Below are 16,129 nucleotides of genomic sequence, written 5' to 3'. Positions count from 1 at the left end.
CACCTGTATTTCTTTTTTTTTTTTTTTGAAAAAATTTAAGACCTTTGATTATTTAAAAATGTTTTTTCAATAGTAAAAAACATTTCCTTTGTGTAGTGGCAAGTCCTTGAAAGAAACTATTACGCTTGAAGATGGACGAATTGGAGGAAGGCCAGAAATAATTTATCATGTGATTCATACTATTTTATTGGGCTCTCTTGCAATGGTTATAGAAGGGTAAGTGTACTTTATTGGAGCTATTTGTTTTTACAAACAGTTGTCCTTTCTAATGGTAATAAATGGATACTTTCAAGAATATATTTATGAGGGATGCCTGGGTAGCTCAGTTGGTTTATGTGTCTGACTCTAGATTTTGGCTCAGGTCATGATCTCATGGTTCCTGAGTTTGAGCCTGGCATTGGGCTCTGCCCTGACATTGTGGAGTCTGCTTGGGATTCTGTCTGTCTGTGTGTCTCTCTCTCTTTCTCTCTCTCTCTCTGTCCCTACCCTGTTTGCACTCTCTCTCAAAACAAAACAAAACAAAACAAAACAAAACAAAACAAAACAAAACAAAACAAAAACAAAAACACTTAAAAAAAAAAAAAGAATATATTTATGAAACTATAAAAACTCAAAATCTACAAACTTTCTTAATTTATCTGGAGTTTACAGAGGTGCTTATAGTACAGTGAACTGACATTTATTTATTCACTCATTTGTTCAAAAACTATTGAATGTTTTCCAAGGACCAGGCGTTGTACTAGGTGCTGAAGGTACATTGGTAAGCAAAAGTGGACATACAGTTTCTAACCTTATGTGACTGTGGCCTAATGGAGGTGACAGATATTAATCACACAAAAATAAAATTACAACTTTGTTAAATGAAATAGAGGTAAATTGTGCTGTGAGGTTAAGAGTTCAGTAAATGATACCCTTTAAAGTTTGGACTCAGATGAAAAATAAGACACATGGGTATAAAATGATTTTGAATACTCAATTTCAATTTGAGGAGGGGCTTTTCCCACAGTAACAACAAGCAATTGTCCAGGTACCAACTGAATGTCCTACACTTTGACTTAATTCTGGCACTGTCCACCTAGAGGTTGCATCAGATTCCACAGTTCAAGATTGCCCCCAACCCACTTCATGTGCCAGTTGCAAATCCAGGTTATTACCTGTGCTTCTGACCAACTGGCTGTAAATCAGAAGTTCTTAGATCCCCCTCCTCAGGTTCAATTAACTTGCTAGAACAGTTCACAGAACTCAGAGAAACATTTTACTTACTAGATCACTAGTTTATTATAAAAGGATATAACTCAGGAACAACCAGATGGAAGCTCGGCAGAGGGCAAGGTTTGTAGGAAGGGGTCCGGAGCTCCCGTTATCTCTCTAGGTGTACCACTCTCTCCAGGTCTACATGTGGTCGCCAACCCAGAAGCTCTCCAAACCCTGTCCTTTTGGGTTTTTATAAAAGCCTCACATAGGCATGATTGATTAAATTATTGGCCATTAGTGATTGAACTCAACCTCTAGGCCCTTTTCCCTCCCCAGAGGTTTGGAGTGGGACTGAGTTCCAACTCCCTAATCATATGGTTGGCTCCACTGGCAACCAGCCCCATCCTTGAGTGTCTTCCAAAAAGTTACCATTAACATAAAAAAAGATACCTTTCCAGTTTCATCACTTAGGAGATTCTAAGAATTTTAGGAGCTGTGAGCCAGGGACTGTACAAAGACCAAATATATGAGAAATACATTTCAATCATCTGAATGATTCTGATTCTATAAAGGTTGCATTGGAGACCACTTCTTCATGTGTGAACAAAGGGCTTCTATTTGCCACCCCAAATTGACCTTAGTCCTCAGACTTTGGGCTTTCCCTCTTTAATGGGTAGAGCCTTGGTAAGTTTATGCCCCTGTCTACACCTACCTTGCAAAAGGAAGATACAAAATATGGATGCCTAGAATGTTTAAGCTGGATATGCTCAATTCTCCCTCTTAATACACAAATCAGATAAATCACTGCCATGAAGAGGAGCCATTAAGATTCTGAGGTAGAGGGATAAGAGGGGAAGTAGGGAGAGATGAAAAGTATTGATCCTCGTATAAGATTTCTCAAGTTAAATTTTCTCTAATTATGAATATAGATACTGAGTCACAGTCCCATGGTGCTTTTCCAAAAAGAAAGCTTAGCTGTTTTCAAGTATTATATTAATTTTTTATCTTGAAATACTATATACATCACAACCTCAAAGTTACAGTTATTATTGGGCCTGCATTTAACATCTTAATTAATAAGCACAAATGTGCTATATTATAAATCTTTTTATTATTTGATATCAATATTTCAGCATAATTGGTTTCCTTTGTAGACCTATGTACTTTATGCATTTAAAAACATTTTCTTGGGGTGCCTGGGTGGCTCAGTCGGTTAAGCGTCCGACTTCGTCTCAGGTCATGATCTCGCGGTCTGTGAGTTCGAGCCCCGTGTCGGGCTCTGTGCTGACAGCTCAGAGCCTGGAGCCTGTTTCGGATTCTGTGTCTCCCTCTCTCTCTGACCCTCCCCCATTCATGCTGTCTCTCCCTGTCTCAAAAATAAATAAACATTAAAAAAAAATAAATAAAAACATTTTCTTGGGGCATCTGGAAGACTCAGTTGGTTAACCGACTGACTCTTGATTTTGGCTCAGGTCATGATTTCACGGTTTGCAGGTTCGAGACCTGTGTTAGGCTCCACGCTGATGGCAAGGAACCTGCTTGGGATTCTCTCTCCCTCTCTCTCTGCCTCTCCCCCGCTCGCACACATGCATGCTCTCTCTTAAATAAATAAACTTAAAAAAAAAAAAAAAAACATTTTCTTATAAGTCATCCGTACACTTTATCAGACTGCCAAACCCCTGACCAATGGGAATCTTTTACTGAAACATTAAGTGAGAATGGTGGTTCACACTAATAGTTAGCATTCCATAATGCCTAGTAAGTAGGATGAAGAAATGTGTTAAACCATGAATATTCTAAGTGATTCATGTTTTGATTCTCATCTCATTGCCTTGTAGTACTAGAATTTTGGTGCATGGGTTACCTTTTTCCCTCTTTGTACTCTCTCAGTTTTATTTCTCTCTGCAGAAGAACATTTTATTATCCTCACCATTCTTCATTGTTGGATCTACCATTTTAAGTTCAAGATCCTGTTTTTGAACATGTAATATGCATTATTCTTTCACTCATCTTTACTTCTTTAATTTATTCACTAGGCCTATAATACTGTGACCACCTGTTCATGCAAATAATAAGCATAGTCACCCAGAATGTGCCAGGCACTCTATTAAGTAGGCAGTAGGGATTAAAGAAATACAAAATCTACTCTTTTGCTTCAAAGAGTAAGTAAACCAAGAGTTAGAATAAAGTAAGTACTATGAGAAAGGTATACAAAGGGTGCTTTAATCACTCAAGAGGAGAGGTACTAACTCAGTTGTAGAGGGTGGACAGAGGAAGTCAATTTAAGGAAGATTTCCTAAATGGGGCAACAGCCTTCAGAGATAAATAGAGGTTGGCCAGGCTGTTCATTTTCTTGTGTGTTTGTGTGTGTGTGTGTGTGTAATAATCTGGACAGAATAAATGTCAGGGGTGCTTAGGTGGCTCAACTGGTTAAGCATCTGATGCCTAGTTTCAACTCCGGTCATGATCTCACAGTTCGTGGGTTCAAGCCCCACATTGCACTCTGCAATGACAGTGCAGAGCCTGCTTGGGATATTCTCTCTCTCTCTCTCTCTCTCTCTCTCTCTCTCTCTCTCTGTCTGTCTTTCAGAAATAAATAAACAAAAATGTTATATCAGATTTGTTTTTAGTAAGATCTCTCTGGCAGCAATAATTGAGGAAAACAAGATTAAAGGAAGACAGGCTGGTTAAGAAGGTGTCGTAATAGAATATAGAAAAGAGTAGCCATAGAGATGGAGGAAAGGAGCCAAAACTAAAATATTTGGGAATTGGAAACTGAGTAAGTAGCAGTAGGGACTGTGGCAGAGGGACTTTAGGAGGAATTACAACTCAGAAGTCAAAGGAGTTTTTAAAGGAGTACATAATCAGAGAGTAGAAGGCAGGAAGAAGTGGTAAGCATGGACCTCAAGGGGTCTGGCTATAAAGGGAATCAGAGCCTAAGGCAGCACTAGACGAGGATGGATGGGCTTGTATCAAGAAGGAGAAACTTATGTGCATTATGGAATGGAACACTTGAGATTGTTATGCAAACTCTGGCTAGAACACTAATCATATTTAGGGAAGTCCTAGGAGAAAAACTGAAAAGGTGCATCAACACCATATTTTTGAGGGCCCTGAAATTTAGATGAGTTTTCATTTATTTCAGTAGATTCTGGGGAACCACTAGAGACTATAACAAAAAGTGTCTTGTAATTATGTTTGAAGAAGGTTCATCTGGCATTTGGTTGAAGGAGAGTCTAAAGGTAGAGATGTTAGGGCACCTGGCTGGCTCAGTGGGAAGAGTATTCAGCTCTTGTTCTTGGGGTTTTAAGTTCAAGCCCCACATAGGATATAGAGATTACTGAAAAACAACAAAAGGTAGAGATGTTAATTATCAGGCTGTTGCAATAAAATGGTAAGGAAGAGATAGATGCAGAGAAATCATTGGACTGGACATAGTGGTCTAATCTCTAGAGCAGGAAGTTGGTGTTCCAGGGAATGTTATGTACATATAATTCAATGTGAATGGTGTCTCCTGGAGTTCTAAACCAGACTCTAGTTTTGATTCTGGGTGACTTGAAGAATAGCAGGAATGGGGGTAATTAGGAGGAAATATTGGTTGACCAGAGGAAACTAATACAGTTCCTTTGTCTTAGCAATATGTATTCTATATACACATACACTACTTCTGTCAAAGTCCAAGTCAGTTTTCATTTTTCTTAAGATTTTATTTTTAAGTAATCTCTGTACCCAACATGGGGCTCAAACTTACAACGCTGAGATTAAGAGCTGCATGCTCCACCAACTGAGCCAGCCGGGTTCCCCTACATTTTTTTAAATCGCCAAAAAGCTAGGGTAGCAGTATAGTACCTGCAATTTTACATTTTGCTTTTATATTTTTCATAACTATTTAATACCTACTGAAGGACAGGTTTCTAGTTTTTTTTCTACTAAAACAACATACTGCAGTTAAAACCTTTGTATCTTTATATACATATACTAATATATCTGTTGACTAACTTACTAGAAATGGGGTTGTCTTGGAGTACTTAAAATTTGTCTAGGTTTTGGGGTGCCTGGGTGGCTCAGTCGGTTAAGCGTCCAACTCTTGATTTCAGCTCAAGTCATGTCTTGCAGTTCGTGGGTTCAAGCCTGTTGTCGGGCTCTGCACTGGCAGTGCGGAGCCTGCTTGGGATTCTCTCTCTCTTTTTCTTTCTGCCCCTCCCCTGCTTGCATGCTCGCTCTCTCCCTCTCAAAAATAAATAAACATGAAACAAACCGAAACTAAAAACTTAAAAAAAAATTTTTATAGATTTTGCCAAATTGCCTTCTGGAAAAGTATAGCAGTTTATATTTTCTCCAAGAGTACAATCTTACTACACTCTCATCTATATTAATGCTCTTATTTCATCCTCATTTTAGTAACCTGCATGTTTTCTTGATTATTTAAGAAATGAATAACAATCTGTTGCTGAAAGTTAGAGGCTAAGCTTTTCATTTTCCCTTAACATGTGGTATTTTCATGGGTAGTAGGAAAGAACTGAGAAAAGAGAAATCGGGTTGCCTGGCTGGCTCAGTCAGTGGAGCATGTGACTAATGATCTTGGGGTTATGAGTTTGAACCCCACATTGGGTGCAGAAATTACTTAAAAAAAATAAAATCTTTAAAAAAAGATAGAGAATGGGGCGCCTGGGTGGCGCAGTCGGTTGAGCGTCCGACTTCAGCCAGGTCACGATCTCGCGGTCCGTGAGTTCGAGCCCCGCGTCGGGCTCTGGGCTGATGGCTCGGAGCCTGGAGCCTGTTTCCGGTTCTGTGTCTCCCTCTCTCTCTGCCCCTCCCCCGTTCATGCTCTGTCTCTCTCTGTCCCAAAAATAAATAAACGTTGAAAAAAAAATTTTTAAAAAATAAAATAAAATAAAAAAAGATAGAGAAATTAGATAGTAATGATGTTCATGGGATATCTGATATGTGACTCCCATTCTTTTCTAGCTTGAAATACCTCTGGACTCCTTATGTATGCATGTTAGCAGCATTTGGTGTATGTTCTCCTGAACTTTGGATGACACTTTTCAAGTGGCTTCGATTACGAACAGTACACCCAGTGTTATTGGTGAGTCATTGTTATTTTGTGTTAAGTACTTGTTTCTCTTTCAATTACACAAATGGAAACTACATTGAATACAATTGAAATGGTGTGAGTAAAGGATATTATGACTTACAAGTGAAAAAGAGATCCCGGGGAAAAAATTTTTTTTAGAATTTCTGATTTAAATGCAGATAAGTAAAATAGAAGGTAAAAATACGAGTGAATCAATAATGTTAGAGGCTATCAAGAATTAATTTTTAGGGGCACCTGGGTGGTTCAGTTGGTTGAGTGTGTGACTCTTGGTTTCATTCAGTTCAGGTCATGACGTCACGGTTTATGAGATCAAGCCCCACATTGGGCTTTGTGCCACCAGTGTGGAACATGCTTGGTATTCTGTCTCTCTCCCTCTGTCTCTCTCTGCCCCTCCCCTGCTTGCATGCACTCTTTCTCTCTCTCAAAATAAATAAACTTTTAAAAAATTTATTAAAAAAGAACTAATTTTGAGCGGTTGGGCATCTGACTTCAGCTCAGGTCATGATCTCATCGTTTGTGAGTTTGGGCCCCCAGTCAGGCTCTGTGCTTGCAGCTCAGAGCCTGGAGCCTGCTTCGGATTCTGTGTCTCCCTCTCTCTCTGCCCTTCCCCTGTTTGCGCTCTGTCTCTCAAAAATAAATAATGAAAGGGGCGCCTGGGTGGCTCAGTCGGTTAAGCGTCCGACTTCTGCTCAGGTCACGATCTCGCGGTCCGTGAGTTCGAGCCCCGCGTCGGGCTCTGGGCTGATGGCTCAGAGCCTGGAGCCTGCTTCCGATTCTGTGTCTCCCTCTCTCTCTGCCCCTCCCCCGTTCATGCTCTGTCTCTCTCTGTCTCAAAAAAAAAAAAAAAAAAAAATTAAAAATAAAAAATAAATAAATAATGAAAAATTAAAAAATAAAATTAAAAAAAGAATTTTTATAATATCATTCTTGATTTGATATGGAACTATTATATGTTTTCTTTTTTGTTGTTTAAACAAAATTTTTTTTTTGGTTTTGTTTTTTTAATTTAATTTTGAGAGAGAGAGAACGAGCAGGAGAGGGGCAGAGAGAGGGAGAGAGAGAATCCCAAGCAGGCTTTGCACTGTCAGCATAGAGCCCAATGTGGGGCTTAATTCCACAAATTGTGAGATCATGACCTGAACCAAAATCAGGAGTGGGACACTTAACTGCTTAACCAACTGAGCCACCCAGGCAAACTATTGTATGTTTTCAATGTGAATACAACATTTTCACTGTGCCTGCTATGTGCAGTGAGCTTACAATGCAAATTAATTTCATCAGGTAGATTACAGTCTCCTATTCATAAAAATAATAAGAAGTATTGACAGGGTACTGTTAGAACACAGAGTAGGGCTACTTAATTCAGTCTTGTTAGGGATTCAAAGACTTTTCAATCTGAAATTTGAAAGATGATGAATTATTACTTGGATGGATGGGAAAGAAAGGGTGGGCATTCATGGTAGAAGGAATAAACATAGATAGGCAAAGAACATGTTGTAATCAAAGGGAATAAAAACAGTGGCAAAGAAAAAGCATGATATATTTACTTTTCTTGGCACATAAAATGTGAGATAAGAGTGGTCAAGAAATGAGATTGGGGAATTCAAGACGTGTAAGGTCATGGAGGCCTTTGAATATCATGCAGTAACACTTGGTCTTATCCTATAGGAAGTAGAAAAATCATTGAAATGTTTGAGTGTGAGAGAGTCAGACTTCTGTTTTCTCTCAGTTCACACTTATAATTCTTTGAAGGATAGACTTGAGGGTGACAAGCCAAGAAGGTAAGGTACTGGCCATGGTGAATGGAAGTGATAAAAGCTTCAATATATTGAGTGTTCACCACGTGTCGGGTACTGTTTATAAAATACTTTATGTGCTATTCAATGCTTACAAAGGCCCTAACAGCTAAGTTTTATTGTCTGTATTTTATAGACAAAAAAACTAAGGGTTAATTTGGTTAAATAACTTGCTTGAGATCACACAGTTTATAAATGTGGAAATCATGGTTTACACCCAGGTTTTTCTGACTCTGGGGTCTATTCACTTAATACTATGCTATACTGGAGTGAAAAAAATTAGAAAAGAAGGTTAGTGAGACTTGGTGCTTCAACAGTATGGAGAGACAAATCATAGATATTTCCTAGTTCTCTAGTTTGTGTGACTGTGGATTTTAGGGTTACCAAAATGGGGTTATAGACATAGGACAATAGGAAGAACAGGTTTTGGCAAAGGGATGATGAATAATTATCTTTAGTAATAGTCATGTTGTGTTTTGCTGGTCTTTTTCCAGAGGAATTTATATGTTCTTGTTTTAGCATACTTGTATATTGATATGTACTGGTGTTTTTCTTGTGTTAATTCATTGCCTTTTTGTTGCTAGCTTTTTAGGTAGCACGGTGCAGTGTCCTTTTAAGCTGTTCATAACTTAAATTCCTGGCAGAATTATCAAATATTGATTTATTATTTGAAATACTACCATAAGTGTTACCTTTTTTCTGTTCTGTCTTAAATTTATATAGTAAATATGTATGTCTCACTTTATCTCCTGCTTAATATGTCTTAAATTCGTTAATCTTCACCCATTTCACTCTGTGAACCTAGGTTCCACATTGACTTCAGTTTCTCTGAAATTTTATAACTCTAAGAATCTGTGATTGATCATGGAGTCAATGTCTAGTACCTCCAGTACATTCTGAAATGTATCCACAATCATTTTTGTTTTAATATTTTAGGCTCTTATTCTGAGCATGGCTGTGCCCACTATAATAGGTCTCAGCTTATGGAAAGAGGTAAGAAAGGTTTTTATATTATGAAAATGTACTTTACAAGGTAGTGATAAATTTACATGTGTGTAGCATATTTATATTGAGATACTATTCTAACCAAATAAAGTGTGATATTCTTAGTATGCCTAATTTTTTATCATTAGGAACACAATACAAGAGTTAAAACATTTTTAGAATGCCACATGATGCAATTTTCTGTGGTTTCCTTATTTATTTATTTATTTATATTTAAATGTTTATTTATTTATTTTGAGAGAGAGCATGTGCATGTGTGTGCGAATAGAGGAGATGGAGAGAGAGAATTCCAAGCAAGCTCCACGCCTTTAGTGGGGAGCCCATTGCAGGGCTCAGTCCTATAAACCCAGGCGCCCCTCAGTTTTCTACAGTCTAATTCTGTTACTAATTCAGTTTATAATTGGTAAAGGCCATTACTGAATAAATAGGTGATAATATTAAAAAGCAATTTGGGGGGGCGCTTGGGTAGCTTTGTCAGTTTGGGCGTTTGACTTCAGCTTAGGTAATGATCTCACGGTTCATGAGTTTGAGCCCTGCATCAGGCTCTGTGCTGACAACTCAGAGCCTGGAACCTGCCTCAGATTCTGTGTCTCCCTCTCTCTCTCTGCCCCTCTCCTGCTCACACTCTGTCTCTGTCTCTCTCAAAAATAAATAAACGTTAAAAAAAATTTTTTATTAAAAAGCATTTTGTAATGAAAAACCCACAACTAACATCGTACTCAGTATTGAAAAACGGAGGTTTTCTTCTAAGGTCAGGAACAAGACTGACACCACTTTTATTCAACATAGTACTGGAAGTTAGAAGTCCATAGCAGTCAGACCAAAGAAAGGAATAAAAGGCATCCACGTTGGTAAAGAAGTAAAACTTTTGTTATTTGCAGATGACGTGATATTATATATAGGAAACTCTATTGGAGCACCTGGGGGGCTCAGTGGGTTTAGTGTCTGACTCTTGATTTTAGCTCAGGTCATGATCTCACATTCGTGAAAATGAAAAAAGAGGGACACCTGGGTGGCGTAGTTGGTTATGCGTCCCAACTCTTGATTTCAGCTCAGGTCATGATCTCATGGTTTGTGGGATTGAGCCCCACATTGGGCTCCTCGCTGTCAGCATGGAGCGTACTTGGGATTCTCTCTCTTCCTCTCTGTCTGAGCCTCCCTCATTCATCCTCTCTCTCTCTCTCAAAATAAATAAATATGAGAAAGAGAAGTTAAACAGCAGAAAGAAATTAAGAAAACAATCCCATTTACAATTGTACCAAAAATAATAAGATACCTAGGAATAAACCTAACCAAAGAGATGAAAGACCTGTACTCTGAAAACGATAAAACCTGATGAAAGAAATTGAAGACAACACAAAGAAATGGAAAGATGTCACATGCTCATGGATTAGACAAACAAGTATTGGGGGCACCTGGGCGGCTCAGTGGGTTAAGCATCTGACTCTTGAGTTCGGCTCAGGTCATGGTCTCACAGTTTGTGAGTTTGAGCCCTGCATCAGGCTCTGTGCTGATGGCATAAAGCCTGTGTGAGATATTCTCTCTCTCTCTCTCTCTCTCTCTCTCTCTCTCTCTCTCTCTTTCTGTGTCCCTCCCCTGCTTGGCTCTATCTCTCTCAAAATAAAAATAAACTTATTAAAAAAAAAACAAGAACAAATATTGTTAAAATGTCTATATTACCCAAAGCAGTCTACACATTTAATGCAATCTGTATCAAAATACCAGTAGAATTAGAACAGACATTCCTAAAATTTGTATGGAACCAAAAAAGACCCCAAATAGCCAAAGCAATCTTGGAAAGCAAAACTGAAAGTATCATGACCCCAGACTTCAAGTTATATTACAAAGCTATAGTAATCAAAACAGTATGGTACTGGCACAAAAATAAACACATAGATCAATGGAACAGAATAGAAAGCCCAGAAATAAATCTACAATTTTATGGTCAATTAATCTTCAACAAAGGAGGCAAGCATATGCAATGGGAAAAGGACAGTCTTCAACAAATGCTGTTGGGAAGACTAGACAGCTACATACAATACAATGAAACTGGACCACTTTCTTACACCATACACAAAGATAAACTCAAAATGGACTAAGGACCTAAATGTGAGACCTGAAATCATAAAAATCCTAGAAGAGAACACAAGCATTAATTACTCTGACATTGGCCATAGCAACATTTTTCTAGGTATGTTTCCTGAGACAAAGGAAACAAAAGTAAAAATAAATTATTTGGGACTACACCAAAATAAAGAGCTTCTGAACAGCAAAAGAAACAATCAACAGAACAAAAGGACAATCTACTGAATGGGAGAAGACGTTTGCAAATGACATATCTGATAAGGGGTTCGTATCCAAAATATATAAAGAACTGATGATACAACTCAACACCTAAAAAACAAATAATCCAATTTAAAAGTGGGCAGAAGACATAACTCTCCAAAGAAGATATACAGATGGCTAATAGACACATGAAAAGATGCTCAGCATCACTCATCATCATAAAAATGCAAATCAAAACCATAATGAGATACCATCTCACACTGGTCAGAAGAGCTAAAATAAAAATTACAGAGACACCTGGGTGGCTCAGTGGGTTGAGTGCATGACTTTTCTGCTCGGGTCTGGATCTCGCGGTTTGTGAGTTTGAGCCCCACATTGGGCTCCACACTGACAGTGCAGAGCCTGCTTAGGATTCTCTCTCTGCCTTTCTCTCTCTCTCTCCCTCTCTCTCTCAATGAAAATAAATAAACTTAAAAAAAAAAAACTAAAGGGTCGCCTGGGTGGAATGTCTGGCTTCGGCTCAGGTCATGATCTCACCGTTCCTGAGTTCGAGCCCCGCATCGGGCTCTGTGTTGACAGCTCAGAGCCTGGAGCCTGCTTCAGATTGTGTGTCCCCCTCTCTCTCTGCCCCACCCCTGCTTGTGTTCTGTCTCTGTCTTTCAAAAATGAATAAACATAAAAAAAAACCTAAAAAACCAAAAATAAAAAACCAAGTGTTAGGATATGGAGAAATAGAAACACTCATGCACTGTTTGAGGGAATGCAAATTGTACAGCCACTGTGGAAGACAGTATAGAGGTTCCTCAAATAATTAAAAATAGAACTACCTTATGATCCAGCAATTGCACTACCAGATATTTACCCAAAGAATACAAAAATACTAATTCAGAGTGATACATGCACCCCTATGTTTATTGTAGCATTATTTACAATAGCTAAATTATGGAAACAACCTAAGTGTCCATTGATAGATGAATGGCTAAAGAAGATATGGTATGTGTGTGTGTACATTATATATAATAATATATATGTATAATATACACACACACTTATCTTGATGAGCACTGAGTAATACAGGGAATTAATTGAGTAATATAGGGAATTGTCCATTGATATATGAATGGCTAAAGAAGATGTGTGTGTGTGTGTATTTTTTATATAATATATATATATATATAAAATATATATATATTATATGTATAATACACACGCACTAATCTTGATGAGCACTGAGTAATATAGGGAATTGTTTAATCAGTATATTGTACACCTGAAAGGAATATAATGCTGTATGTTAACTACACTGGAATTAAAAAAAAGTGTTTTGGCAACTCCAAAATTTGAATATTTATAAAATAATATAAATTCTTTAGTTTATTGTAGCATAACACGAAACTAATTGCCAATAAACCTGTTAAATTAATTGTGTGTTCCTGAAAGATGAAACTGATGATTGTTTGGTAATGATAAAATTATTTATTGAGTCTAGGCAGTAAATTAACCATAAAATAGATTATTTAGATTATTTGGACTGAGAAGAATGAGCAGCTCACTGAAAGAAAGTAAAAAGATCCATGATATTTTTTCCGTGAGAATGATGTTATAATATTGTTTGTCTTACGTTAGTCTCGTAGTAAATACTCTGGAGCAGTTTTGAACTTTTTGGATACTTATACATATTTTTGGGAATTTTGTTTTGCATTTTAGTTTTTTCCAAGATTAATGACAGAACTAATGGAACTACAAGAATTTTATGACCCAGATACAGTGGAACTTATGACCTGGATAAAGTAAGAATTGAACTGCTTAACACTTTTGTTAAACCATTGTTGCATGCTATCTCATCAATTCAGGGGAAATAATAAATTAATCCTTTTCCAAATTGTTCTCATAAAACTTAGAATTTTGCCCCATGCTTTTAGGGATATTTAGTTTTTAATTGACTTATAATTCTGATTTTCTAATTGAACTCCTCTCCATTGGAAATACAGCATTAGGTCACCTGGGTAGCTTAGATGGTTAAGCATTTGACTCTTTTTTTTTTTTTTTTTTTTTTTTTTTTTTTTTTTTTTCAACGTTTTATTTTATTTTTGGGACAGAGAGAGACAGAGCATGAACGGGCGAGGGGCAGAGAGAGAGGGAGACACAGAATCGGAAACAGGCTCCAGGCTCTGAGCCATCAGCCCAGAGCCCGACGCGGGGCTCGAACTCGTGGACCGCGAGATCGTGACCTGGCTGAAGTCGGACGCTTAACCGACTGCGCCACCCAGGCGCCCCAGCATTTGACTCTTGATTTCAGCTCCGGTCATGATTTCATGGTTTGTGGGTTCGAGCCCTGCTATTGGGCTCTGCACTTACAGTTTGGAGCCTGCTTGGGATTCTCTGGCTCCCTCTTTCTGCCCCTCCCCTGTTCATGTGTGCACGTTCGCTCTCTGTCTCAAAAATAAACTTAAAAAAAAAAAAAAGAAAGTAGCATTCAGGGGCACCTGGCTAGCTCAGTCAGAACATGTGACTCAGGGCGCGTGGGTGGCTCAGTCACTTAGGCATCTGACTCTTGATTTCAGCTCAGTTCATGATCTCACGGTCATGAGATTGAGCCCAGTGTTGGGTTCTGCACTGACAGCACAGAGCCTGCTTGGGATTCTCTCTCTGCTGCTCCCCTGCTCACAAGCGTGCGCACTCTCTCTCTCAAAAATAAATAAATAAACTTAAAAAAAGCATGTGATTCTTGATCTCTGGATTGTGAGTTCAAGCCCCTTACTTAAAGAAATAAAAAGCTAATATATATAGCATTGATAAGTTTGAGATTTGAGACTCTTTCTGTGCTACACCTAGAAATGTAGAATATAAAGAAACAAATATTCCCTTATTTAGATAGTCAAGAGGTTGTTTCTTTTACCCTGGGTTGGATAAGTGGTGGATTACTAGTCTTGTTAACGAAGTTTACCAAAATTTAAGATTTTAATTTTAATAGCCATACATATTTTATTTTATTTATTTATTTTTAAATTTTTTAATCTTTATTTTTGAGAGAGAGAGAGAGACAGAATGTGAGCAGGGAAGGAACAGAGAGAGAGAGAGACACAGAATCCAAAGCAGGTTCCAAGCTCCAAGCTGCCAGCTCAGAGCCCGACCCAGGGCTCAAACCCACGGACCGTGAGATCATGAATCTGAACCGAAGCCGGCCACTCAACTGACTGAGCCATCCAGGCGCCCCTAATAGCCATGCGTATGTTAAAACCCACACAGGACAGAAGATATGGTCTTTGGCCTATGGATACAGGGAATTGCAATTGAGACCCCGTTTTCCCTCTCTCAACACACACATATGACTAAGGGACGCTCAGAGGACTACACTATCAGTGATAGAATAGACCCACAAAATAACCATCCAGTGGTAGGGAAAGCATTTCTTCCTTGGCCTCAGCTATTAGTCAAACAAAAGTCTCTCCTCTGAATTTGCAGCAGTGGATCTGAATTCACACGGGTTTGCAGTTTGAAATTATACTTGTCTAATCCAAGAAACCCCCAGTCAAAAAATTATCATAAAAAGTGGTCCTGTGTGGTTTAGAGTGTCTGATATATTCTCAACCCAGGCTACACAGGTTTCCACAAATAGGACTTCATGAAGATGAGCTCTAAAATTAAAAAACACATGACAAAACGGTCCAACACAGTGAGATCAGCTGTTGTTTGTGATAAACAACAGAATTAGATCTCTAACAATTTTTCTTTTTCTTTCTTTTTTTTTTTTTAGTTTATTTACTTACTTACTGAAGTAAACTCTATACCCAATATGACCCTGACATCAAGAGTCACATGCTCTTCTGACTATGCCAGCCATGTGCCCCAGAGCTCTAGAAATTTCTGATAATAAAATTTATGTGAGTTGGTTTCTGCTGCATAATAGACTACCACAAAAGTTAGTGGCTGCAAATAATAAACATTTCTTATTTTTCACTATTTTGGCAGTCAGTGAGTGGGGGGGTGGGGAAGAGTCTTCTGGTCTGGGCTAGCTGCTCTGGGACTGAGTGGTCAGGCATGGCCTCTCTCACATGTCTAAAGGTTGGGTAGGTACCAGCTGGGGGAATGGAATTGACTTGGCCACAGGCCTCTCATCCAGCTCAGGTAGCCTGGGCTCATTTAGAAGATAGTGGTTATAGAGTTCTTAAGAGTAGCAAGAGAGGACGAATCTCAATGTCAAACATTTTAAAAGTTTCTGCTCACATTATGTTTCTGTTCTGTTGGCCAAAGCGAGTCACATGACCAGGACCACTGTTTGCTCTGAGAGCATAGGTATGAGGTAAGAATCATTGCAGCCGTTTTACAACTAGTCTACCCTGTGGGTAGACACTATGAAATAACTACACTGAAAAATGTTTAAGACATAGAAGGAGAAAATAAAACATGAAAAAATGAAACACTATCAAAAAACAGGAAAATATGGGGGGGAAGACAAAAATGTTTCTATAAATGAGGAATAGGTTTATAGAAATGAGAATTGGTGTTATTACAAGGTTTTGTTACTGTAAATACACATTTCATATGTATAAAAATTGTTTTCTTTAGATCACCTTTATTGCCTATTAATATTTTTTGTGAATTGTGATTACCATTGTAGGACACTGACTATATAGCTTTGTATTGTCATTAACAAAAGATGAAGTTAAATCTGGGTGTGTGATTTATCACATTATTTTTAAGCATAGGGGCTTGAACATTGGACATTGTACATCAGGCAGTTATATAT

General features: G+C 38.1%; 1 protein-coding gene across 7 annotated transcripts in view; it reads left to right on the top strand.

The window, feature by feature from the left end:
• Positions 1–16,129, top strand: part of DPY19L4 (dpy-19 like 4) — a 68,538-nt gene that overhangs the window by 40,422 nt on the left and 11,987 nt on the right. For 6 of the 7 annotated variants that reach the window (XM_030303978.1, XM_030303980.1, XM_030303979.1 and 3 more), the window contains 4 exons: positions 97–216; positions 6,163–6,283; positions 9,025–9,081; positions 13,087–13,169. In XM_030303978.1, the coding sequence (XP_030159838.1) occupies positions 97–216; positions 6,163–6,283; positions 9,025–9,081; positions 13,087–13,169 (381 nt within the window). The remainder of the gene's footprint in view (positions 1–96; positions 217–6,162; positions 6,284–9,024; positions 9,082–13,086; positions 13,170–16,129) is intronic. The other variant, XM_030303977.1, reaches the window with a different exon arrangement.

The sequence above is a fragment of the Lynx canadensis genome, chromosome F2 (genome assembly GCF_007474595.2).
Source record: "Lynx canadensis isolate LIC74 chromosome F2, mLynCan4.pri.v2, whole genome shotgun sequence".
Lineage (NCBI taxonomy): Eukaryota > Metazoa > Chordata > Mammalia > Carnivora > Felidae > Lynx > Lynx canadensis.
Note: the sequence above shows the minus strand (reverse complement) of the source record. Positions and strands in the feature narration are given on the sequence as shown.